This window comes from Bos indicus, chromosome 2 (assembly GCF_029378745.1).
Source record: "Bos indicus isolate NIAB-ARS_2022 breed Sahiwal x Tharparkar chromosome 2, NIAB-ARS_B.indTharparkar_mat_pri_1.0, whole genome shotgun sequence".
NCBI classification, from domain to species: Eukaryota; Metazoa; Chordata; class Mammalia; order Artiodactyla; family Bovidae; genus Bos; species Bos indicus.
In genome coordinates this window covers 90,693,563-90,721,127 of record NC_091761.1, presented here as the reverse complement: position 1 = coordinate 90,721,127, position 27,565 = coordinate 90,693,563, and the positions used below count along the sequence as shown (strand labels likewise).

Genomic DNA, 27,565 nt, shown 5'->3' with positions numbered 1-27,565 from the left:
ATGGATATCCAGTTGTCCAAGTAACTTCTCTTTTAGTCTGTTCATTTATTCTGGAATCTGAATTCAATTCCGCTTATCCGTATCCTTATGCTCTATGCTTTTGCCAGTAGGGCCACTAATTTTGTTTTGTTTTGTTTTTTAGAACGAACTCATGGAAAGACCATTCATTAACTCAAAATAACCAAGTCAAGGGTGGGAATCAGCTTCTTCGCACTACCAGTTTAGGAGCTAAAGATGCTCCTAAAGTTTCAGGAGCATCTTTTTCATCAGCAGCCATCAAAATCCCACCCAATGCGATTACGTTTTGTTTTGTTTGTTTTAAATTAATGTCATTGTGTTTGGCCAGGGTTGGTTAACCGAAAATGTTACCTCCAGGCTAAGAATCACTGGTATTCAGTCCAGTTTATTTAGGGAGGTAGATGAGCAAGGCCAGAAGTAGACAATAGAAGTACTTTGGCTCAGCCTTCAGAAACGCGCAAGGTGTCGGCGGGAGGAGGCTGGCCTGTCAGTACGGTTCTAAACAGAGACTGGGCACCGGAAACTTTTCCTCAGGGGATGGACTCGGGCCCGAAGCACAAGGCCTATCTCGGTGCTGCGGTGATTAATTCATCTGTGCGACCACAACTAAAGCCCGCTCTCAATCCTCCAGCCTCCGGGGAGCCCCGCCGCCCCCAACGAGTTTTCCCGCGTCGCCTTTCCTCTTTCCCCTCTCCGTCCTCACTGAGCGTAGCGGAAGTGACGCAAGGCGTAGCGGAAGTCCCTCCAGCCGCGGTGTTGTGCTGTTGGGTAGAGAGACGGATTTGTAAACCCCGGAGCGAGGTTCTACCTACCCGAGGCCGCTGGTGTGCGGAGACCCCGGGGGAAACTACCGTCACCATGTCTGACCAGGTACCAGACTGAGAGCCATCCGATAGCGGTGGCCAAGGCCTTACTCTGCAGGTCCGCCTGCTGATCGGCTGGGGCCGGGGATGGAGGCGCGGGGGAGGGGAGCGCGGAATGGGGGAGGGGGCGGCCGGTGGGGACTGGGCTGAAGAGGGAGGGGAGTAGACTAGGGCAGGAGACGCCCGGGCCTGTCGCGGGCCTCTAGGAGCCACCCTGACCCTCTCCGGGCTGGCTCATCACCCCCTGTGCCCCAGCGCCTCTGGTCGCGGCCTCCCTCTATTCGTCCCCGTCTTTTCTCCGGGGCGGACCCAGGTGCAGAGCCCAGCTTCCACTTTCCCAAGAGGGTCGCTGAGGATCCCGCCCGCCTGCCTCTCCGGAGAACTCACTGCAGAAGCAGGGCCCTAGGCCCCAATTATATAACGGGAGAGAATCCCTGCCCCGGAGGCTCTGTGGCCCTGAAAAGCTGGTGGACTCCACTCCCTGATTCTTGGTCTTTAGATAGTCGCGAAGTGGGACGTGGGGACGGAGGGAGGGAGACATTGTCTCGTGTTGCTGAGAACCTCGAAAGCTCCGCTTTCCATTTGGATTGCAGCTAGGCCGCCGCTGCTCTGCTCTGAGTGTTTTTCCGTGTGGGGGTGCAGAGCTGTCGCCTCTTTCCTTTTACTTTCCCATTTCTCACTCGGGATTGGTTCAGTAGCTCTCCAGTTGGAAGAGAGCACTCAGAATAACCAAGAAACAAAGTAGAACGAAACTGCTAGAGCTACAGAAAGCATTTCATCTGGAAGTTAACCTGAAGATGACTGATAACCTTTGAGGAAAAGGATAGGAAAACTTCGTGTGCGTGAAGCAGTTGCAGAACATTTGCAGAAAGCTTCGTGTTATAGCAGAGTGCTCCATCTCAGTGTTATTAGCAGGAATTTACTTGGGATTTGCATTCAATCAGGAGTGTTCGATTTTCCGTGGTGAGTTTTTCTTCCTCATTCATTCCTAGTTAACGTTGTTTGTGGCTGATGGGCTTTGCTGGTGGCTCAGCGTAAAGAATCAGCCTGCCAATGCAGGAGATGCGGGTTCGAGCCCTGGGTCGGGAAGATCCCCTGAAGGAGAAAATGGCAACCTACTCCAGTATTCTTGCCGGAGAAATCCCATGGACAGAGGAGCCTGGAGGGCTGTAGTTCATGGGGTTATAAAGTCCTACACGACTAAGCGACTAAACAACAACAAAGTGTTTATGGCTAGTTTTTACTTTATAAGGTTTTTGTCTGGCCTTCGTTTTGTTTGCTTAGATGACTTTGACTTTTTAAAGTATTTTTGAACCTTTTGCTTGTTTAATGATAGTTATTTAGAAAACTGTTTCTCATTCAACTCCACAGTGTACTTGAACTTTTAAATTTAACACACTATTCCCTTGGCTTTTAACCCAGTTCAGTTTTGTGCCACTTGGTGAGAGCAAGTGAGGCTTTTGTGGGTTTTTACTGTTGCACAAAACGTACATTTATAAGGTTAAACCATAATCTAGATTAGTTTTGAGTGGATCTTCTTACTAACAGTCTAGATTAACTCCCAAATTGATACCGGAACAGAGTTATAACTATCTCCCTAGGTAGTTGTTTACTTGATTTCCAGGGAGGAAAGAAAGGTGTAAATGCTTTATTTCATCAGCCTTTTATTTTGATGCTCAGAAGTGGCTAGGAAGTATGTTGAAATTTACTATGTAGTCTGAGGAAAGAGCAGTGTACAGAAGGAATTATAAAGTGAATTGTAGAATTTATTGCTCCAGTTTCAATTCCAGCTATTTAAGAGAAACTTGAAGAAATAAAGGACCTAGGACACTAACAGGTGGCCAAAACTATTTTCACAATAATGTTGGGACATTGTCTTTTTCACTCTCATTCTTTCATGGGGTTTTCTAAAGATTGACATGACCTGGGATATCACAACAGATTGAAACATAGAGGCAGATGTGGAAATTCAGCTGCTTTCTATTAAGCCAGATATTGAAGAGATTTGCAAAAAATGCAAAACAGTGCCACTTTTCTTACTAATTTTGTTTTTAAAAAAATGTCTTTTTAAGATTGAAGCTTTATTGCTACTTTCAAGAAATTGTTTTTTATATACACAGTACCATTTAATGAGGGTATCATCATATCCTTATAGGTGTTTCATATTGTTACTATTAAAATACTTTTCATAAGTATCAGTGTGATTTAATATCCTAAAATTAATTATGTGTTTATAAAACATACTTCAGATAAACTGCAGTAGGTACAACCAACCTAACAAAAGCTTTATGGAGTTCTAAATGATTTTTAAGAGGAATCCTGAGACTATAAAGTTTAAGAACTGTTGCTCTATGCTGATCAACCAATATCATTATTAATAATCAGGAGCCAGTACACTATTAGTGTTGTAGTGCTAGGGATTTAAAGAGATAAGAAGTGGAACTCTTACCCTGATGAAGCTTATGAGTGAGAATCCCAAGGTACTCCTGCGCCATACCAGTAGCATGAGACGACCACAGTCCCCAGAAGACAGTCTTAATATCAACCAAGTTGTTTTAGAATGACATATATTCTGAGGCCCCTCTCGGAGGGTTTTTTGTCTGTGCTGAAGATACTGGAATTGAGCAATAATTTCAAGTTAAAATAGGTGGATGTTAAAGTCATGTAAGACTTGAATTGCTGGGTTCTGCATTGATTAATAGAAAATGATTATTTTTGGAATTTGAGTGAAATAATTTCTCATAATTCTAACAATGCTAGCATTGTCCAGTGGACCGTTTTTGAATAATCCTCTAATACAGATTCTGAACCTGAGGATCATGAATCCTCAGGGCTGAAAATCCACTGAAATTTTATGGCAATCTGTGGTTTTTTTGCATGTGTATTTGTTTAGGGAGAAAGGATCCATAGCTTTCATTAGGGGTACATGATCCCTCAAAAAGTTTAAGGACTAGCCTTTAACCAATAATAGAGATCCGATGGTGTGCTTACTTTTAGCCTGATTTCACCTTGCAGCAAAACTGAGCACAATATATAGACCCAGATGCCAATGTCAAACTGGTAAGGATAATTTGTACAAATATTTTTCCTTCTTTCTTCCCTGTATTCACAGTTATAGTGTTTCTTTTCCATACTCAAGTCATGAAAGACAGCATGGACTTCAGCTCTTCAGTTTAGGTCTGTTAAATTTGTAATAATTGGATGACTGGTTTGGTTCAAATGCTAAATGAATCTGTTGTAGGTTTACTCTCTCCATCCCAACCTCAGAGAGAGGAGGGGTGGAGAGGGAGACAGATACTGATTGATTGAGCTCCTTTTATCTTTAGTCAAGGATTTGGAAACCTTATGTAATTTCGGCTATCTGTTGGTACCTAACAAACTGCTTAAAACATAATGGCTTAAAACAACAGTCTTGTTTTGCTCATAAATCTCAATTTTGGCAGGGCTCTGTGGTTTTGGGCTCATCACTGCTCCTTGACGCGTGGGGCCTTTGCTGGGATTACTCAGGGGGCTGTGGGCTGTAATGGATGGCTTCTTCATATAGTCTCAAGGCCTCTCTGAGTGGTCTTGTCATGTATTCCCTTCAGCACAGGGACCCCAGGATATTCAGACGTAGGCAGCTCAGGGCTCACAGGATAGTGTTCCAGAGAACCTTGGGTAGAAACCCCAAGCCTCCTAGAACCTAACTTTGGAAATCACTTTTGCATTCTGTTTGTCAGGCAAATCACTAAGTTCAACTCAAATTCAAGGGAAAGGCATTTATTTATTTCATTGTAGAGACAATTGACATATTAGTTTCAGATTATACAATGTAATTATTTGCATATATTGTGAAATGATCCCCAGGATAGGTCTAGTTAACAACCATCAACACACACAGTTACAGATTTTTCTTGTGTTAAGAGCTATTCTCAGCAACTTTCAAATATAGAATACAGTATTATTAGCTATAGTCACCAAGGAAAAGACATCAAGATTCCATTTCTTAATGGGAAGAGTAACAAAGAATTTGCAGTTATCTTTAATCTACCGCACTAGTTGTATTTCTTTTGTTAGGATAGCATCATTCCCTGCAGCATTATTTATATCCCCCTGTTTTTGGTGTTCGCTGATCTTCCTGTTAGCCTGAGATGGCAGAAGAATATGATAAACTAGGTGTATATTGAAGTTCATAATTATGTATACTACTTACCTCGTAGAATAAATATGTTACACTGATGCTATGACTTGAGCATTTAGTTACTGGTACATATGCATCACCAACTCGATGGACGTGAGTTTGAGTGAACTCCGGGAGTTGGTGATGGACAGGGAGGCTTGGCCTGCTTGCAATTCATGGGGTCACAAAGAGTGGGACTGGACTGAACTGAACTGATACAAAGTATTCCATGCCCCAGGAGAGGAATGATACATTCTGTCTTCTCTCTGACAGATAGATACATGAAGTGCTGCTAGTAGATGTTGCAAACATTGATTATAATAAAACATTTCAAATAAAATGTGAACATTACTTAATAGTATTTTTAAAACTGAGTATGATTATTAGGGTTAGAGTACTTATGAGTGTTAGTGGAGTAGTTCAGATTTCAAAACTAAAGCAGTTGTCAAATATCTCTTGATTCTCATTAGCCTCCCCCCATATCAATTAGAATAATATTATATATTATAGCTTTTATATATAGTGTTACAATTATTTAAGTACCTTTCTCCATTACACTGTTTGCTTTCCAGGGTCAGAAATCAGGCTTTACTCACCCTTTTTTTCTGAAGTGCCAGCAATGACTGAATACTTAGTAAAAGTTTTTAAAGGAGTGAGTGGTAAGAGTCATTCATTTAACAAGCATTTATTGAATGTCAGTGTGTTCCAGGCACCATTCTAAGCCCCAGAACTGGAAGGTTGTCTCAAAAATGTGAAGCAGCAGGTATTTTCCTCTTCCTCTTTCAATTCCCTTTATGTTTTGTTACTGACGAAGGGTTGATTGTCATGCAGTAATTTTCCTTTTATGATGTTTGCATACCTTCTTGGTCTTTACTTCTATTAGCAATAGAACTAGTAACTTTATCCAGCCATCTTCTATTTCTAGGCTGTTACATTTATATCTTGGTAAGAAGAGTTGATAGCGCCTGGTGTCTGATAAATTCTTTTCTACCATTCTAGTTACCATGATTCAATCTCTAGATGACACAGACCTGAAAATTTAGAGATTTCCAGTTCTTGCCTTTGATCTTGTACGTTCCTTTACTTTTCTTTACATTACCAGTTTCTTCTGCTCTGGGGCTGTGTAACCTTCCCAGCCTAATAAGCCAGCCCTCTCTGGGATTCTCTTTTCTCTCATGACCTACTGTTCTGGGTCTAGTGCTGAATGCTTTCAGTGTTTTGTGACTAGTGTGCCATACCATTCTGTATTGGCAGCTTCTTTTTTTTTTTTTAACAGGGGAGAGAAGGAAAGAAGGCATACAAAAGACACTGAGATTGCTAGAGACAAACTTTGGCCTTTTTCTGTACAAGATCTTCTCATTTTCCAGACTAGTTTGTTGAAGGAAAAAGGCACATGAAAAGTTAGATGACTGCATCGGGCAAGCGTGAGGCTATTAAAGAAGTGGGTACAGATGGCATTGCTCTTGTGCTTCAGAGTTGGGAAAAGATTGTCAAAATGGAGTGACTAAGGAGAGTGGCAGTATTCTTGGAAATTTCAAATTCTAGTGTTCACATGTTTTGTGAAATTGAAGTGAATGCTGAAAGGATTTTGTTTGTATTGACTGTTGTGTACGGTAGAAGTATGAAACATTAGTAAGATTTTGTGGTGTAATACAGATGATAGTGCTGTCAACTTAATTCAGCCAGCATTAAATAATTGCCTGGTGAAAATGTGGACCTCCTCCTCGTAAATTTGTAGGAAAGTCAAGACATACAAAACTGTCACAGAAAATGTTAATTTAATAAGCATATTGAGTATCCTTAAAATACTAGACACTGTACTTGACCAGAAATACAAAGAATAAGGCATGTCGATAAGGAACTGAATCTTGTGGGAAACACAGATATGCAGACATGTGGTTATAATAAAATTAAAGTAAGCAGTATGAGAACATTTAAGAGGGTGATCAGGGAAATGATTTTGTAGAAGTGATGCTTAAGTGGTCTTAAAAGGGGAATAGGGTAAGAAAGGGCATACTAAGCAGAGGTGAGTAACAGGTACAGGGATAGTGGAGATAAGGCAGAGAGTGCCATGTTTAAGGCGTTGTAGATGGTTCAGTTTGGCTGGAGCGAAGAATATTAGCAAAAGACGTAGGAGAATAAGGCTTGCTTGCTAGGCAGGGACCAGCACACGGAGGACCAGTATGTGTCAGCTAAGGAGTTTGAACTTAGTCCTGAAGATTCTGGGCAGATCAGATTGCGTTTTAGAGAAATGGCTCTGGTTGTAGTTGGGAAGAATTAATTAGAGGGAGCTAGACTTGGGACATCTGTTATACCATTGTGGTATTGCTAATGAGCAACAGTGACTGCCTGAAATAAGGCAGTGGGATAGAGAATGAGAATCACTAAGAGATATAGTTGTCAGAATGGTGAATTATTAAGTATGAGATTTAGGAGAGGAAGATAGCCAATGATGACTACTAAATTTGTGTTGTGTGCAGTTGAGTGTGTGTCAGACATTTATTGTAATTGGGAATCCAGGAGGAGTTGTAGTCTTTTTTGGGTTTTGGTTTTCAGGAAGAGGAGCTAGAAGTAATGCACTCAGTTTTAAGTTGAGCTACCCATGGAGACATCCAGAATGGAGATAAGTGTTCAAGCTCTTAGATAAATTGAGTGAAACTCAGAAAAGTGGTCAGGTTATTGAGAATGGTTAGTATCTGAGAGAGAGTTGGAATTGTAGGTCACCCAGGAAGATGAAGAAAAAGAAGCTTAAAGACTTAGGACCCAGAGGAGCACCAGCATTTAAGGAAGTGGTCAAGATGAGGGGACATAGAATCTTAGAGATCAAAGGTAGAGAGTTTGAAGGAGTCATCAGTGTCTATTGTTTAAAGATAAGACTTTAGATTGTCCTTTGGGTTTAGCAGTAAGAAGTTGAACTGGTAACCTTGGTGAAAGAAGTGTCAATTGGAGTGGTGGGGTATTGTATAAACCTGATGGCAGTGAGTTGAGAGTAAAAGTGGAAATAGCAAATGCCAATAGGGAAACAGTGGAAACAGTGGCTGAGTTTATTTTTCTGGGCTCCAAAATCACTGCATATGGTGATTGCAGCCATGAAATTAAAAGATGCTTGCTCCTTGGAAGGAAAGTTATGACCAACCTAGACAGCACATTAAAAAGCAGAGACATTACTTTGCCAACAAAGGTCCGTCTAGTCAAGGCTATGGTTTTTCCAGTAGTCATGTATGGATGTGAGGTTTGGACTATAAAGAAAGCTGAGCACCGAAGAATTGATGCTTTTGAACTGTGGTGTTGGAGAAGACTCTTGAGAGTCCCTTGGACTGCAAGGAGATCCAACCAGTCCATCCTAAAGGAGATCAGTCCTGGGTGTTCATAGGAGGGACTGATGTTGAAGCTGAAACTCCAATACTCTGGGCCACCTGATGCGAAGAGCTGACTCATTGGAAAAGACCCTGATGCTGGGAAAGATTGAGGGCAGGAGGAGAAAGGGATGACAGAGGATGAGATGGTTGGATGGCATCACCGACTCAATGGACATGGGTTTGGGTGGACTCCGGGAGTTGGTAACAGACAGGGAGGCCTGGTGTGCTGCGGTTCATGGGGTTCGTGGGGTCGGACACGACTGAGCTACTGAACTGAACTTAAAAGAAATCTGAAGAAAAGTATGAGTACGACTTGAGATGATAGTAAAGGGAGAATGTTTTTAAATAGAGAATAAATGTCTTTTAAAGGATATGAATACACTGCCAATAGGAGCATTAAAGGAAAATATTAATCCCAGTTGGAAAGTTGAGGGGAGATGTGGTTCCCAGAAGAGTTCTTTACATACTGGACTTCAGATGATGGATTTCCGTGAGATGACTTCAAGAGAGGTTATGGTAAAGGGAGGATGTGTATTACAGGTAAAGGAAACAAGGACAGCAAAGAGCTGAAGATGGAAGGAAGTTTATAGACATGTTCAGGGAATAGCACAAGTCCAATTTAACCAAATCCTTGGGTTGTAAAGAAAGTGGTGAGAGAAAAATGGGAGTTAAGGTTGGTACTGGAGGAACTGAATGCCATGTTGTGGACTTTGTTTCTAGGCCTTAAAGTACTGGGAGCTATTAATGCTTTCTGATAGGGGCAGTTATACAGTCAGAGAGGGGCTTCCCAGGTGGCGCTAATGGTAAAGAACCTGCCTGGCAATATAGGAGACACAAGAGACGCAGGTTCGATTCCTGGATCGGGAAGAACCCCTGGAGAAGGAAATGGCAACCTACTCCAGTATTCTTGCCTGGAGAATCCCATGGACAGAGGAGCCTGGTGGGCTATACAATCCAAGGGGGTCGTAAAGAGTTGGACACAACTGAGTTCACGAAAACAAACCAGTCAGAGAAGCTGTGCTTTTGGAAAGGGTTCTGAAGCAGTGTGGAGGATGGATTGGAGAAGAGGGAAGAACTCTTTTGTTCTGAGTATCCTCTGTCTAGGAAACACTGGAGCACAGTCAGTCCCATTGTGCTGATGTATTGCTGATCCTCTTGGAGGGGGATGTTTTCTTCCTTGTGGAAACTCAGATAAAGCTTCTTAACACACCTTCTCTCAGTTAAAGAGGACTCAGGGCTTCTTTGCTCTTTATTGCCTTTCACTGCATGGAATAAATTGTCCTTGTCCTCTCTCAGTACTTAAAGGAAGAAGGAATTGTTTACTTTGAATATAAATTCAGAGAAATGTGGTTGTGAGACTGTTTGAAGACAGTCTTCTAGTTTTCAGGTGAAATACTGTCTCACTAAAGAAGGTTAATTTTGCCAGCTGCCATAAAATGCAGTAGTCAGCAAATGTTGAAAGTACTGCAGAATGATAAACAGGCAAGAATTCATACTAATGAAGTCAGTTCTGTTATCTAAGCATTTCCCTGGGCTCTAGCCTGTATCTTAAATTTAAAAGCTACTTCTAGTTTAATATATTTTGTTAAATTTTGAATGTTAAAGAGTTTGTTAGTTTTCAGTTACTGGCATGAAATAAACAGGTAATGGACCTGTTACTTCTGAATTACAGAAGTATATTAAATTGTTAAGAATATACAATATTCTGATTGTATGTTCTTAAGTATACAAAATTCTTATTATATATTCTTAAGTAAGTTGGTTGTATTCTTACTAAAGGGCTTCCCTGGGGCTTAGTGGTAAAGAATCCACCTGCCAATGCAGGAGACTCGGGTTCGATCTCTGGATGAAGAAGATCTGGAGAAGGAAATGGCAACCCACTCCAGTATTCTTGTCTGGAAAATCCCATGGGAAGAGGAACCTGGAGGGCCACAGTCCATGAATTTGCAAAGAGTCAGACATGACTTAGCAGCTAAACAACAACCGTTCTTACCAAGAGTAGATTAACAGCTTGAAATTACTATGAATAATAAAGAAGTATATATTTAAATAAGTGAATAATATGGTTGCCAAACTAAGGTAAAGTGCATGGGAAAGCTACTTTTATCACACCATTGAGTGAAATTTACCAAGCTACCCTTTTACTAAAAATGGCTTACCTTTCTTAATACTTCATGGCAAAGTTGTTTAACTAGTTTATTCTAACTTCATTTTCTTATGGTATAATTTGTAAGAGGGTTATACTCTTTCCTTCTGTCTTCCAATTTTGTTTGCTCTTTACTATTATTACTTACCCTGCTTGGGCTTTTTTCTTGTTCCAGTTTAATTCTAATTTTTTTTCACCCAAGCCTGATCTTTTGAAATTGGATATACTGCTTCAGATAGTCTAAAATAATAACTGATATAAAATGATTTGTTTTGACTCGAGTACATTAAGCCAATACTTTGCTGTTTGATTTTCCTTCCTAAAAAGACTTTGCTTATGTTAATATGATTAATTTATATTTCTTAGTACAGTTTTGTAATTGGAGTAGTTAATTTTTCCCACTAGGTTGTAAGAAAATAACCTTGGATTCAAAATGTTTGGTCAAGGATTCCTGGAAGATGAGCTTCCTCTGACTGGTAGTAGTTGACTGTAAGATAATGGTTTCCAGGTTGTTCCTTTGCCTAGAAGCATTAGTATTGCCTGGTAATTAGTCAGAAGTGCATATTACAGACCTACCCGAGACCTACCGAATAAAAAGCTGGGTGTGAGACCCAGCCGCCTTTTTAACAAGTCCTTCCAGTGATTCTGATGCATGGTGAAGTTTTAGAACCTTTACTGTAGGATTATAATAAAAGAGACTTCTTTCATGATTTTTAGTAAACTGTTGTTTGAGAGAGTAATTGACTTAGAACCTTTTTTGCTTGATTGACTGGCAGAGAAAATAAATGCTTGCTGTATTTTTAGTTGCAAATTTTGTACCCTAAGTCAAAGTAATGGATGAGTAATTAAAATAGCACATAGAAACTTTTATATTTATATGTACTTTCAGGAAGCAAAACCTTCAACCGAGGACTTGGGGGATAAGAAGGAAGGAGAGTATATTAAACTCAAAGTCATTGGACAGGTGAGTTTCATTATTTTTCTCCTTTGACTCTGGAATGTGTGAATGATTTCTGAAACAGAAAAAATGATTCAACTAAGGCAAGTTATTGAAAAGTGGAGTTTCATTTACTGTATGTGCATCTGTTAGAGGTAGGAGAGGGTGATACTGTATTTTTAAATTGTTCCACTAGGCAACTTATCACTTTAATTTCTTCTAGTAGAACTTTTTCTTGTTTAGCATGCTTCAGTGGCAAATACAGTGACTACTATTAAGTGATAACACTAGAGGCCTTACACAAAAGAGCCTCTCAGGCCTTTTCCTGATCCCTTTCTCTCTGTTGGCACCTGATTTCTCCAGACTCTGATCTTTATCTTATTGACCCTTTTTGAGATGCTGCTGCTAAGTCGCTTCAGTCGTGTCCGACTCTGTGCGACCCCATAGACGGTAGCCCACCAGGCTCCCCTGTCCCTGGGCTTCTCCAGGCAAGAACACTGGAGTGGGTTGCCATTTCCTTCTCCGTTTGAGGTGCTAATAGATAATAAAGGTTAGCTGGAAATTAGTGGAGGAATGAATTTTCATAGTTGTTTTTTTAAGGGACAGAAGAACTGGTGCACTCTCACCATAGAAGTGTGAGAGTACATTTCCCCACATTCTCTGAAACATGGGGTATTATTATACCAGTCTTTTAGTTTTGGGCCAGTATGATGATATTGCTTTGACTCTTCATTATAATTTTTGTGTGGATATGTTTTCAGTTCTCTATATATGTAGGAATGCAATTGTTGGGTCTAGTATAGTAGTAACTTTGTTTAGGAGCCTTCAAACAGCTTTTAGCAATGGCTGCACCATTTTATACATTATTCTTACTGACAATAAATGAAGGTTTGTTATTTTACATTTCACCCAGTATTTGTTGTTCTTTTTTTTGTTTTAAATATATATAGTCATCCTAGTGAGTGTGAAGTGGTATCTCATTGTGTTTTTGATTTGTATTTCCCTGATGGTTAATGATGGATATCTTTTCCTGTTCTTATTGGCCATTTGCACATCTTTGGAGAAATGTGTCTATTCAGATCTTTTGTCCATTTTTAGATTGGATTATTTGTCTTTATTTTTGAGTTGTAATAACTTTTCACATGTATTTTGGTTATTAGATCCTTATCAGTTAGATGGTTTGCAGATGTTTTCTCCCATCTTTGGGTTGTCTTTTCACTTTCTGGGTTGTGTCCTTTGCACAAACAGTTTTTGATTTCAGTGAATTGAATGTATCTTTTTAGAAACTTCTTGGCTGTGCTGGGTCTTTGTTCTTTGCACGGGCTGTCTCTAGTTGCAGTGAGTGGGGACCTCTCTATGTGGTGCATGGGCTTCTCATTGCAGCGGCTTCTCTTGTTGTGGAGCATGGGCTCTGGGCACTCGGGCTCAGTAGTTCCCTGGCTCTATAGAGCACAGGCTCAATAGTTGTGGCACACGGGCTTGGTTGCTCCTTGGCATGTGGAATCTCCCAGACCAGAGATCAAACCTGTGTCTCCTGCATTGGCAGGCAGGTTGTTAACCACTGGACCACCAAGGAAATCCCTATTTTTTTCTTTTTTTGCTGTGGTTTTAGTGTCATATATGGGACTTCCCTGGTGGCTCAGACGGTTAAGCGTCAGTCTACAATGCAGGCGACCTGGGTTCGATCCCTGGGTTGGGAAGATCCCCTGGAGAAGGAAATGGCAATCCACTCCAGTACTATTGCCTGGAAAATCCCGTGGACAGAGGAGCCTGGTAGGCTACAGTACATGGGGTCGCAAAGAGTCAGACACGACGAAGCGACTTCACTTTCACTTTAGTGTCATATATAAGAAACTATTATCTCAATCAGGGTCACAGAAATTCACACCTATAGATTCTTTTAAAGTTTTTATGGTTTTAGCTCTTACATTAAGTTTTTGATCATTTTGAGTACTTTTTGCATGCTTTTAGTATGGGTTTGAAGGAGAGTCTAACTTCTTTTGCATATGGCTATCTGTTTTTCCTAGAACACTGATTGAAAGTTCTGTTCTTTTCCCATTGAATTGCTTGGCATCTTTGTCAAAATCAGTTGACTGTAGATATATATGAATTTATTTCTGGACTCTCAATTTTATTCTGTTGGTTTGTAGGCATACTTCAGAAATACTGAGGATTTGGCTCCAGACCGCTGCAGTAAAGTGTATCACTTGATCTTTTGTTTCCCAGTGCATAGGAAAGTTACGTTTACTCGATAATGTGGTTTAAGTGTATAGTAGTGTTATGTCTGGAAAAAAACAATGTACACACCTTAATTAAAAAATACTTTATTGCTGAAAAGTACTAACCATCATCTGAGCCTTCCGTGAGCTTTTTTTGTTGGGGTAGGATTTGAATTACTGAGAGAATTACCAAATTACTGATTACCAAACTGTGACACAGAGACCTGAAATGAGCAAACACCATTGGAAAAATAGTGTGGGTAGACTTGCTGAATGCAAGTTTGTTACAAACTTTCAAAAAGTTTGTAAAAAACGCAGTACCTGCAAAATTCAATAAAGACAGCACAGGGACCTCCTTGGTGGTCCAATGGCTAGGACTCTGTGCTCCCAGTGCAGGGGCACAGGTTCGTTTCTTGGTCAGGGAACTGTGGATCCCATATGCTGCAACTGAAGATCCTGTGTACCACAACAGATCTGGCATAGCCAAGTAAAAAAAAGCAGAGTGTAGTAAAGTAGGTATGCTTGTGTATGTTTCTCCTATGCCATGGATTACCTTTTTAACAATTACTAATTTGTAAGAATTCTTTATATTTACTTATTTTTTCTTGTCTGCTATATATGTTAACGTGAATATTTTCTTCAGAGTCTCGTAACTTACTTATAGGTGGTTTATGTTTTTATTAAGTTGGATTTATCAGTCTCCTTTTTTTTTTAATGGTTTCTGAGTTAAAATCTTGCTTTAAAGTAAGGATTTACTAATGTCAAGATTAGGAAAAAAGTCTTTCCCAAAGAAGAGGAGAAGATAACTAAATTTTTTTTAATGTTTTAATTAATTTAAACATTAACTAAACATTAATTAATCGGAGAAGGCAATGGCACCCCACTCCAGTACTCTTGCCTGGAAAATCCCATGGACGGAGGAGCCTGGTAGGCTGCAGTCCATGGGGTCACTAGAGTCGGACACGACTGAGCAACTTCACTTTTACTTTTCACTTTCATGCATTGGAGAAGGAAATGGCAACCCACTCCAGTGTTCTTGCCTGGAGAATCCCAGGGATGGGGAAGCCTGGTGAGCTGCTGTCTATGGGGTCACACAGAGTCTCGGACACGACTGAAGCGACTTAGCAGCAGCAGTAGCAGCAGCAAGCTCTTTAATTAATCTGGAAATGATTTTAGTTGATGGAGTGAGGTATTGCTCTAGAAGTTTTGTCTGTTCCTGAAATTATCCACAGGATGAGAATTTATTTATTATTATTTTTAAAGAAAAATACCACACAGCATGCAGGATCTTAGTTCCCCAACCAGGATCATTCCCAGTCCTGGCAGTGAAAGCACCAAGTCCTAACCATTGGACTGACTGCCAGGGAATTCCTTTTTTTTTATTAATATAAACAAAACATGCAACTTCCACTAATATGTATCTGTGAATGTGTTATGTAATCATTAGAATTGGCTTTGAAATTTTTACAGTGTGCAAGTGCTAATATTTTTTTCTGATGGTTGCCTGATAGTTTACTTGACAGTCTCAGTAGAAGAAAATTATCTGTGATCCCATATTTCAATTTGAGTGACTCAGGTTTTTCATTTTACTCATGCAAGAGAAACCAGACTCTGTATGGTGACTTTTTATTTCAGGAAGAATTGCTCAGTCTGCTGTTTTACGGTATATGTCTCTCTTATAGCTTTGACCATCTTTAATGACACTTCAGTGTCACTTCACTTTTTATTCTGAGTTGCCTTTGGGAATTTGTGATAGTTTAGATTTTTATTGTGAAAGTAGAATAGGTATGCAATTCTGAAGGAATGCATTTTTGACATACATAGTTTTACTTATACTGCTAATTTTAATACCTAAAATAGATTATGTTTTGATGCTTACTCCTTGGAAGGAAAGTTATGACCAACCTAGACTGCATATTAAAAAGCAGAGACATTACTCTGTCAACAAAGGTCCGTCTAGTCAAGTCTATGGTTTTTCCAGTAGTCATGTATGGATGTGAGAGCTGGACTATAAAGAAAGCTGAACACCGAAAAACTGATACTTTTGAACTGTGGTGTTGGAGAAGACTCTTGAGAGTCCCTTGGACTGCAGGGAGATCCAACCAGTCCATCCTAAAGGAGATCAGTCCTGGGTGTTCATTGGAAGGACTGATGCTAAAGCTGAAACTCCAATACTTTGGCCACGTGATGCAAAGAGCTGACTCATTTGAGAACACCCTGATGCTGGGAAAGATTGAGGGCAGGAGGAGAAGGGGACGACAGAAAATGAGATGGTGGATGGCATCACCAAATCAATGGACGTGGGTTAGGGTGGACTCTGGGAGTTGGTGATGGAAAGGGAGGCCTGGCGTGTTGCAATTCATGGGGTCGCAAAGAGTTGGACGCAACTGAACAACTGAACTGAACTGAAACTTGCTTTGAAATGGGTATAAAGCAAGTTTGAGGATGATTATTTTAATAAAACCTGTTAGGAATGCTAAAAAGAATATTTTGGAGGGAAAATATAGGTGACAAGTTGTATGTGTTTGTATATAGTATATGTATAATTAAATAATTTGTTTCAGGCAAAGCAAGTAACTTACACGAAGAGTGATAATCCTTTTCCTCTTATCTCCTTAGGATAGCAGTGAGATTCACTTCAAAGTGAAAATGACAACACATCTCAAGAAACTCAAAGAATCATACTGTCAAAGACAGGTCTGTATGTTGTAGTATTAAATTCAGTGCTTTATATATCATTAACTTTTCTTTTAAGAAAGCTTGTCAAAAGAAAAGTAATCTTTTGGGAATTCTTTGGTGGTCTAGTATTTAGGACTTTGCAAGAAGAAAGATCATTTAGGTGTTGGGATAAGGAAAACAGTGGGCTTCCCTGGTGGCTCAGACAGTAGAGAATCTGCCTGCAAGACAGGAGACCTAGATTCTATCCCTGCAGGGTCAGGAAAATCCCCTGGAGGAGGGACTGGTTACCCACTCCAGTGTTAGGATAAGTGAGCCAATAAACTTTTTTTTTTTTTTTGCTGTACTGCGTGGCCTGTGGGATCCTAATGCCCGGACCGAGGATTGAACCTATGCCCTTGGCAGTAAAAGTTCAGTCCTCATCACTGAACTGCCAGGGAATTCCCTGTTTCTGTTTTTGATGTTAATTGTTAAGCTCAGTAAAGTCTTATTAATTGCGGCTCAACTAGCTCACATTTGTAATAATATTGATGGGAACTAAAACTGGAAATGAACGTGTATTAGCTGCACTGTGCTAATAGGTACTTAGATACATTCTCATTTACTCTTCACAATAACTCCAAAGAAAATATGTAGTCTTTTACCTCATCTGTAGACAATGGAGTTGATTATTGAGGAGAAACAGTGCAAAAGTGAAAATTAAACTGATTCAGAATTGAAATTGCTGTGCTGTGCTTAGTCATGTCTGACTCTTTGTGACCCATGGACTGTAGCCCACCAGGCTCCTCTGTCCACGGAATTCTCCAGGCAAGAATACTGGAGTGGGTTGCCATGCCTTCCTCCAGGGGATCTTCCCAACCCAGGGATCAAACCCAGGTCTCCTGCATTGCAGGTGAATTCTTTACCAGCTGAGCTTACCAGGGAAGCCCTAAGGTGCCAGGGGAGATAATATAACATCAAGTTGGAATAATTTTTTATGCTTCAGAGTTTATAGTCTTTAGAAAAAGTTTCTATCTATACTCAGTTCACAAAGGCTTGATAAAATTTTTTCTTATATTGCTGATATTCATGCAGTGGGACACTTAATTTATCTGAAGTATGGAATTCTTACCCAATAAGAGAGATTGAATCATCTTTCCATTTTGATATTGTAGACTTGCTTCTGTAGAAACTTTTATGACTACAGTATAAGATACTTACTTTTTGAAAGATCTTATATTTAAAATCAAAGAATATTTTGTCCTTGTCAGTTATGTTTAGTAGTTAATATAACCCTGGAAATAATTTAAAAGTAGAGAATTTTCTGGTGGTTCAGTGCTTAGGACTTTGCAGTTTGACTGCTGGGGCCCTGGTCAATCCCTGGTCAGGGAACTAAGAAAAAGTTTAAAACCACCTCCAGGGTAAGTTTGCACAGTCTTGTATATATAAGTGTAGTACATATTAGGAAGATTGTTTGAGTTTTTTATGATGTTTTTGGGATAGTATTTAAACATGGTGGAAATCTTTTTTTTTTTTCTTCTAATTTTATTTTATTTTTAAACTTTACATAATTGTATTAGTTTTGCCAAATATCAAAATGAATCCACCACAGGTATACATGTGTTCCCCATCCCAAACCCTCCTCCCTCCTCCCTCCCCATACCATCCCTCTGGGCCGTCCCAGTGCACCAGCCCCAAGCATCCAGCATCGTGCATCGAGCCTGGACTGGCAACTCGTTTCCTACATGATATTTTACATGTTTCATTGCCATTCTCCCAAATCTTCCCACCCTCTTGTGATAATGTACTATTATTAATTCAGCACAGTTACTGTGCTGTGTGACAGCAGGGTCCTGAATTATTTTCTCTCTTTTTTTTTTTTCTGTTTTGTTGATTTATTTGGCTACACCAGGTCTTAGTTACAGTATGAGAACTTTTGTTTTGTTTTGTTTTTTTTTCTAATTTTATTTTATTTTTAAACTTTACATAATTGTATTAGTTTTGCCAAATATCAAAATGAATCCGCCACGGGTATACATGTGTTCCCCATCCTGAACCCTCCTCCCTCCTCCCTCCCCATACCATCCCTCTGGGTCGTCCCAGTGCACTAGCCCCAAGCATCCAGTATCGTGCATCGAACCTGGACTGGCAACTCGTTTCTTACATGATATTTTACATGTTTCAATGCCATTCTCCCAAATCTTCCCACCCTCTCCCTCTCCCACAGAGTCCATAAGACTGTTCTATACATCAGTGTCTCTTTTGCTGTCTCGTACACCGGGTTATTGTTACCATCTTTCTAAATTCCATATATATGCGTTAGTATACTGTATTTATGTTTTTCCTTCTGGCTTACTTCACTCTGTATAATAGGCTCCAGTTTCATCCACCTCATTAGAACTGATTCAAATGTATTCTTTTTAATGGCTGAGTAATACTCCATTGTGTATATGTACCACAGCTTTCTTATCCATTCATCTGCTGATGGACATCTAGGTTGCTTCCATGTCCTGGCTATTATAAACAGTGCTGCGATGAACATTGGGGTACACGTGTCTCTTTCCCTTCTGGTTTCCTTAGTGTGTATGCCCAGCAGTGGGATTGCTGGATCATAAGGCAGTTCTATTTCCAGTTTTTTAAGGAATCTCCACACTGTTCTCCATAGTGGCTGTACTAGTTTGCATTCCCACCAACAGTGTAAGAGGGTTCCCTTTTCTCCACACCCTCTCCAGCATTTATTATTTGTAGACTTTTGGATCGCAGCCATTCTGACTGGTGTGAAATGGTACCTCATAGTGGTTTTGATTTGCATTTCTCTGATAATGAGTGATGTTGAGCATCTTTTCATGGGTTTGTTAGCCATCTGTATGTCTTCTTTGGAGAATCAAAGGAAACTATTAGCAAGGTGAAAAGACAGCCTTCAGAATGGGAGAAAATAATAGCAAATGAAGCAACCGACAAACAACTAATCTTAAAAATATACAAGCAACTCCTACAGCTCAACTCCAGAAAAATAAACGACCCAATCAAAAAATGGGCCAAAGAACTAAATAGACATTTCTCTAAACATGGCGGAAATCTTAACACATTAGTTATTGAGCAGAACTTTCTGATACTTGTGGACTAAATAAATGATTATTGATTTATACTTGTTAGTGAAGTTACTTCTCTTTAAATGAGCCGTCTACTCTCTTTTAGCCATTTTTGTGGAGTAAGTGATTAGAAAAATATATTTTAATACCTTTTGTGATACTTATAGTGCTATAAATGCCATCACAGGTTTACTGTAGTTTATCTGGCTTGCTACTGTGCTTTGCCAAATTTCTATGATTTAGTCTGTTTAAAACCAATTTTGCTTGTACAGTTGGTAGCTGGTGTTCATCCAATATCTGATTTTATTTTTATGTTAGCTTATAGATTTGAGAGGAAACTATGTAGAATAGTGGCTAAGAATACACAGGGTTGGGAACAGATTTGGCCTTCAAAGGTTGACCAGCTTGTGTGTCCTCTCTATACCTTAGATTTTCTAGCTGTAAATGAAGATAAGGTGACAATACTCATCTTTTAGGGCCGTTGTGATGAAAAATTTATGATTCTGTATATAAAATATTTGGTATCAGGAGTACCTAGCAAATAGTTTTTACTCAGTTAATGGTAATGATGATAGAATTAGCTGTCTAGTTTTATGTTCTACACATTCTGTTGGAGCTTTCATATTTGCTTTTTGTGCATCAAAGTTTCTGTTATCTCTTAAAAGGTTTATATTTGTACATTTTCTGTCTTTTTAGGGAGTTCCCATGAATTCACTCAGGTTTCTCTTTGAAGGTCAGAGAATTGCTGATAATCACACTCCAAAAGAAGTGAGTATAATTTCTTCTCTGAATTCAAGACATATTTTGAATTTTGCATTGAATGATGTGGTTCGCTGTACCATTAAACTGCCCTTTTCTTGAATATTCTCTGAGTTAAGTGATATATTATTTGTCAGAGAGAAAAACAATCTTTTGGGTTGAATTTCCCTTTTAGTGCCTTCAAATGTGCCAGTAAAAAGAGGTGAAAAGTAGGGATTGAGTACTTAAATTGTTATAAGGCACATACTATGCCTTTTTAAGGACGGACAGATGGTTCTCAAATTTGGCAGATTTCGGGTTCATTTTCATGGTGATAGTGACCTTTAGAGTTCAATTTTGACTTTTGGCCCATTTTGAGAACTTAATATAGAAGCTTGCTGCTAAGTCACTTCAGTCGTGTCCGACTCTGTGCGACCCTATAGACAGCAGCCCACCAGGCTCCCCCGTCCCTGGGATTCTCCAGGCCAGAACATGGAGTGGGTGGCCATTTCCTTCTCCAATGCATGACAGTGAAAAGTGAAAGTGAAGTCACTCAGTCGTGTCCAACTCTTAGCGACCCCGTGGACTGCAGCCTACTAGGTTCCTCCGTCCATGGGATTTTCCAGGCAAGAGTACTGGAGTGGGGTCCCATCACCTTCTCCAAATGCAGAAGCTTAGTATATATTTTTGGCTCTGTCATTTTGGGTTATGTTTTTTAATGCTTCTATGCCTTCATTTGTTTTATTGAATATATTGTTTTATTTCTCTGTTTATATATTCCACCTTCTCTACGCTCATTCTCACTCCTACCCCCGGATATCTGAAAGTAATAAAATGTGAGAAAAAGAGTGTGTGTGTATTTACAATTATACAGATTCCCCTCCTCCAAATACAAAATAACATTTCTGATATTTCTGATAGTGGGAACAATGTATGGCTATTATTAGCTTTTTTATTTGAAAACATTTCAAACTTACTGAATGATGAGACTAGTATAATATTCTCCTGTATAACCTTTTTCGTAGATTCTTCATTTATTAACGTTGTGCTGTGTTTGATTTATCATTCTCTGTGTATGTACAGATTATCACTACTGGTGGACCATTTAATATTAATTTGCAGGTGATATGGCTCTTTACCCCTCAGTATTTGAGTGTTATTGTTCTCCTAAGAGTCACAGTTAAATTATCTAATTTAGGTGATTTAACCTTGATACAATACTGTAATTGAATATACAGTCAAAATAATCTGATTTTGTAATTTGTCTCAGTAAGGTCCTTTATAGCTCACCTGCCTTTTTTTTTTTTTTTTTAAACTTAACCTGGGATCTCATCCAGGATATGCATTCTGCCTGGTTATCATGCCTCTTAGCTTCCTTTTCATATGAAACAGTTACTCAGTCTTCGTTTTTCATTATACTGTTGTTGTTCAGTCGCTAAGTTGTGTCCAACTCTTTGTTTCCCCACGCACACAACAGTCCTGCAGCACACCAGTCTTCCCGGTCTTTCACCGTCTCCCGGTGTTTGTTCAAACTCATGTCCATTGGGTTGATGATGCCATCCAACTATGAGGTCCCCTTCTCCTGCCTTCAGTCTTTGCCGGAATCAGGGTCTTTTCCAGTGAACAGCTCTTTGCATCAGGTGGCCAAAGTGTTGGAGCTTCAGCTTCAACATGAGTCTTTCCAATGAATATTCAGGGTTGATTTCTTTAGGACTGACTGATTCATTACACTGATGTTTTTAAAAAGAATTCAGGCCAACTGTATTTTAGATTGTCCTTCATGTAAAGTAATTAGCCTCCAATTAAAATAAATGAATTTAAAAAAAAAAGAATGTCCTTCAGTTGGGGTTTGTCTGTTGTTTCCTTATGATTAGATTCAGGTTTGAACATTTGGTAGGAGCAACACTGAATGAAGCTGTGAAATTCCAAGTGCATGATGTTAGGAATTATATGATGTCCATGTCTTACTATGGGTAATACTAATTTTGCTCACTTAGTTAAGATGGTAACTGCCAGATATTTTATCCATTGTATCATTTTATCCACTGTAGCATTGTATCAATTTATCCAAGTTATTTTGTAATTAATAAGTAATTTGTGGGGAGATACTTTGTATGAGTGATGTTCTTTAGATATTAGCCAGTGGGAACCCCTTCAAGTTGGCACATCTGTTCTTTTGACATCCCTTCATCTTTTTAAATTAAAAAGTTTTTGTTTTGTGATGATTTTCAAATTACAGAAAAGTGGCAAGAATAAGTGCAAAAAATTGAACTCTCTTCTACCTAGATTTACCGGTTTTTAACATTTTCCTACCTGTACTTTATGTACTTTATTATTTGCCTCCCCCGCCCCCCACCATATGTGTGTGTAAGTGTATCTTCTGAACCATTTGGGAGTAGGCTGCATACACCATGGCCATTTACTAAATATTTTAGTGTGTATTTCTTAAGAACAAGTATTCTCTTTGACATAACTCCAGTACTGTTGTTAAGAGTCAGGACACTGAATACTGTTAGAATACTGTTTTGTCATGTGTCCCAATTTTCCCTTTTATGGTAAGTTTTCTCCCTCATCGTAGGATCCAGTTCAGTGTGAACACATGGTGACTCAGCTGGTAAAGAATCCTCCTGCAGTGAGGGAGTCCTGGGTTCCATCTCTGGGTTGGGAAGATCCTCTGGAGAAGGGAATGGCAACTTACTCCAGTATTCTTGCCTGGAGAATCCCATGGACAGGAAGGAGCCTGGTGGGCTATTGTCCATGGGGTCGCAAAGAGTCAGACATGACTGAGCGATTTTCATTTTCACTTTAATTATCTTTAACTTGGAACTTCAGACTGTCTTTGTCTTCATGACATTTACATCCCCCCCTCCCCCCACTGGAGATCAATTTATTTCACCTAAAATACACTTACATCTGGAAAACACTAAGTTATTTGTACTGGAAAAGGTAGTTTAGACCCAGAACAGGAATCCCAGAGAAACCAGATCAGGAAAAGATACTCAGGAATATATAGGGTAGAAAGAACAATGGTGGGGTGGGGCACAGGGAAGAGAAGGGAGACAAAAACTACTACAGTGTAGCCACTGGATCAGAAAACAAACAAAAAAATACAGTAAAATGTATATCTAAAAAATCAACAATGTATCATATTGGTGGGAGAGGGCAAAGATATGGAAAATACCTAGGAAATCAAAATTTCCTGCTTGATTTTAGTAAGTGGGCATTATGGTCAAGAGAGGGGAAAAAGTTCCATGTTCGAAAGAAACAAGAAAATTAACAAGGAAAGATTCAGTCATCACATTTTCATCCTGGAACACCCCAGGGAAAATTAAAACTGATAACGATCTGAACATTAGGAGAAAACAAACTAGTAGCCTCACCCCTGCTTCTAATCACTTACACACAACATCCTCTTCTTACCCCTGTGCCTCCTGTGCTGGGCACTGAATGGAATGAACTCCCAACCTGCCGTGCATCTTCAACATTCCCTCTGCCCTCACCAGCATCTTGACAGGCCCATCTGAGTCTCACAGCTTAAGGACTCGACTCCCCAGCCTTCAGTTGCCATCGTCAACACCAGCATGGTGTTTTGTTTTGAACTGGAGGTGGTGGGTGCCTCGTCTGGCTCAGAACTTGAGTCCAGAGTAAAGATTGTCATTACCGAACTCTGTTCTCAGAGAGGGCAAGTGGCTCATCACTGCCAGACATTTACATTTTTGAAGAGTACAAACCAGTTATTTTTCCAGAAAGACTCTCAATTTGGGCTGTTCTGTTAACTCATGACTAGATTTGGATCATGTGTGTTTGTCTGGATTACTGTGTAAATGGTGATGTGTCTTTCTCAGGCTGTAATATCTGGAGTATATCACACTGGGTTTAACAGTTATCGTTTTTTTTTTCCTGTGTGGTTAAACCATTTTTCCTGTTGTAATTGAGTAATATGTGGGCACATACTTTGAAACTATGTGACTATCCTTTTTCTCATCAAACTTTCCCCTGTAGGTTTAATATCCACCTACTTTCTTGAGTACTTCCTTACTGTCTGGCACAAGATATTCCAAACTCATTTTATATTTTCCCTGTCTTAACTTGGTTAAGGCACAGGGATAGGGAGGCCTGGCATGTTGCAGTCCATAGGGTTGCAGAGTCAGACTTAGTGACTGAACAACAAAAGCTTGGCATAATCTCACCAACACAGAAGGTTATTTGATACATTTTAGTGACACCTCCCTTACTATCAGTAAAAGATTTATCTTTTTAGAAGAATAATGGGGCAGTGGGAGAGAGTAGGTATTTAGGGAGTGACCTCTTTGTACTGTTGCTTATTTACTCTTATCCGACAGTGTACTTCTTAAAGCTGATGGCTTCATATTCACCATAGTTTAAGGACATATGCTACCTTCCCCATTCAAGGGTTCCTTGTACTGTTTGGAATTCTAGTCCTTGCAGTGTTTACCAGGCTAAGTGTGCAATTAAAATTAAATTTTAATAGCATCTTTAATTAATAATTATTTTAACATTCATGTTTTATCACAGTCAAGATATCCGTGACACCAGAACCAATTAATCACTTTAAAAAATTCTAAATCCACTTATTTTTAGATTTCTTAGCATATTTTAATTTTCACATTTTGTAATTCTGCACAAAATTGTCCTGTATAAAATATAGAACTTGTCTCATTAGAGATTACTTGAACTTTCCTTTGAACTGTTTTCATTTGCTTTTGTGATTCACTGTAGTTCACTGGAAACAATGCTGATTTTTGTTTTCAGTCTGCCTATTTCAGTGTTCTTTAACCCTGGCTGCACACCAGAATCAACAGATTTGCAGTTCTTTACAAGCCTCATTGAGGTGTCTATGGGTTTCTATGCAACACCAGCCTCCTTCTGTACAATTTTTTAAATAAAGAATGCTTGTAGTTAAAAATGAAAGTATTAAAAAACCAAACTACCAAAGTATATAAAATGGAAAATACACTCTAGATATCTCTGCATTCCCATTTCTCAGAGGCAACCATTATTAATAATGTCTTTAAGAAAAACATTCCAGACACTTCACGCATATAAAAAAAAATTGCATATATTTTGCTTAATGTTCTGTAAAAGGCATTGTAAAGGGTCTTCCCCCCCCCCCCCCCCTTTTCTGGAAGAATTGAGAACTGGCCTGAAAAATCAAGCCTATAGAATTGAAGTGTCAAAAGTAGATGTATAATAACTCTTCACTGAGAGTGGTCACTATCAAAGAAAATAATAGTTAAATTCTAGAAGGAATTCTATATAACAAAGCAAACTACTTAGAAATGAACCCTTAGACAGTATTTTTCTAGCCAAAACCCACATATATTTCAAGTGAAGTCAGGTTTTTTGAAAGAGAAGAAAGAGATTCTGTCGAATAATTACATCTGGAAGTAAAATGATTTTTAGAAAACATGGCATCAAACTATTACTTAAACTATTCTATACATGTTTCATTAGATTTAAAACTCCTTTAAGGTACTTTGCAGAAACACTTAAATTTTACATGGTGAATAAACTGGGAAGTAAAGTTGGCTCAGCAAAGTAACATGAATGATTTCATATTGACATAGTATCAGAAGAAAAGAATATACCTCTCTGTTCTTTGGATTAAAGGAAACAAGATTGTTAGTTTCAGAACAGGATAACTATGGATTATTTTTGTATCTTTTTTGCACAGTTGCCACATAGTTGCAGCCAGTTAAAAAAATAGTACTTTGTATTCTACTACTAACACTTTTCTTTCCTCTTACAGCTGGGAATGGAGGAAGAAGATGTGATTGAAGTTTATCAGGAACAAACAGGGGGTCATTCAACGGTTTAGATATTCTTTTTATTTTTTTTTCTTTCCCCTTAATCCTTTTTTATTTTTAAAAATAGTTCTTTTGTAATGTGGTGTTCAAAACATAATTGAAACTGGCACCCCATCTCTTTAAAACATCTGGTAATTTGAATTCTAGTGCCCATTATTCATTATTGTTTCTTTTCATTGTGCTGATTTTTGGTGATCAAACCTCAGCCCCCTTCATATCACTCTCTCCTTTTTAAAAATTACATGTGTGCATAGAGAGCCCGCCTTTTCCAGGACTGTGCATTTGCAGGCTTGTGATAAGTAAGATCAACTAATGCAAGTGTTCCTAATGACTTTCCAATTGGCCCTGACGTTCTAGCATGTGATTGCTTCACTCCTGGACTATGACTTTCAGTGGGAGATGGAAGTTTTTCGGAAAACAGAACTGTGGAAAAATGACCTTTCCTTAACTTGAAGCTACTTTTAAAATCTGAGGGTCTGGACCAAAAGAAGAGGAATATCCATTTGGAGTCAAAATGACAGAGAATAATGACTAACTCCAAAGATGGCTTCACTGAAGAGAAAGCATTTTAAGATGAAAGAAAAATCTTGTCAGAAGATCCCAGAAAAGATCTAATTTTCATTAGCAGTTAAAGTTATTCATGCAGAAGTGTATACAACAGAACACTGCTCTTTTTGACTTTATTTGTACTTTTTGGCCTGGGATATGGGTTTTAAATGGACAGTGTCTGTACCAGCTTCATTAAAATAAACAAAATATTTGTAAAAACTGTACCCATGTTTATTTTATTTTTAATTGTACAGAAAGAAAAAAAGAAAATGCTTAAAACATAAGGTTTTTTTGCATCATACTGGAAATTATTGTTCATACATGGTACAGATTTTTTTACGGATTATGTGGTGATGATCATGACTTTGAAGCACTGAAAGTTACTGAAGTGCCTTCAGAATTAAGGATTTAATTAAGGTCACAATACCTTCTTAAATACTCACTGTTGTTTTTTAAAAAAATTTGATATTCCTGTATGGTGCATTTATATGATACAGTTACCCAATATGTTGAATAAATGGGCACGCCAGAAATTCTTAATTGATATTGATAATTTCAGTTTTTCCCTTAACAATTTTCAAAATGTTCTCTGTAGTTAAGGTTGTTTATATTTTATTTCTTTATATCATCTTTTCAACTGTAAAATTAAAATACTAAATTAGTTCCTTAATTAGAGGGCTTAACTTTTTCTTTTAACTCCTTAATGAATCACAGAATTCAGAATATATATGCACATATGTAATCCAATTTTGTATTATTCCAAGTAGAATGTCATCTAGCTACTTGAGAAGAGCAAATAAAACCTATCTCTAATGCAAACTATTATAGTTTGAATACCCTCTCAAATTTCCTGTTGAAAAATAATTGGCTTGTCTTATAAATCTTATTTTGACCATACCTGAAAAATTATTTGTATCGTACATATATAGTCTAGGTAAATTAGAACTTTTAGACCATTGTGTTAAATAGTACATAGAAATAAGGCCCATTTCCAGAAAGTCC

General features: G+C 38.8%; 1 protein-coding gene and 1 non-coding gene across 2 annotated transcripts; one reads left to right on the top strand and one right to left on the bottom strand.

Moving 5' to 3' along the window:
• The first annotated feature begins 540 nt into the window (after positions 1-540).
• SUMO1 (small ubiquitin like modifier 1) lies at positions 541-26,782 on the top strand. The gene is made up of 5 exons (XM_019975198.2): positions 541-888; positions 11,435-11,509; positions 16,321-16,398; positions 20,145-20,216; positions 25,957-26,782. Exons 1-5 carry the CDS (start codon positions 556-558, stop codon positions 26,023-26,025), a joined length of 627 nt encoding a protein of 208 aa, XP_019830757.2. The 5' UTR covers positions 541-555; the 3' UTR covers positions 26,026-26,782.
• LOC139179121 (small nucleolar RNA SNORD103/SNORD85) lies at positions 23,807-23,891 on the bottom strand. The gene has a single exon (XR_011563538.1). It is a non-coding gene; the product is annotated as a small nucleolar RNA SNORD103/SNORD85 (small nucleolar RNA).
• Positions 26,783-27,565: the final 783 nt, after the last annotated feature.

Excerpts from the sequence above, each read along its gene's own strand:
- SUMO1 (XM_019975198.2), top strand. The coding sequence starts at position 556 with ATGGACTCGGGCCCGAAGCACAAGGCCTATCTCGGTGCTGCGGTGATT. Across the intron at positions 889-11,434 it reads CCGTCACCATGTCTGACCAG|GAAGCAAAACCTTCAACCGA; the intron begins GTACCAGACTGA and ends ATGTACTTTCAG. Across the intron at positions 16,399-20,144 it reads AATCATACTGTCAAAGACAG|GGAGTTCCCATGAATTCACT; the intron begins GTCTGTATGTTG and ends CTGTCTTTTTAG.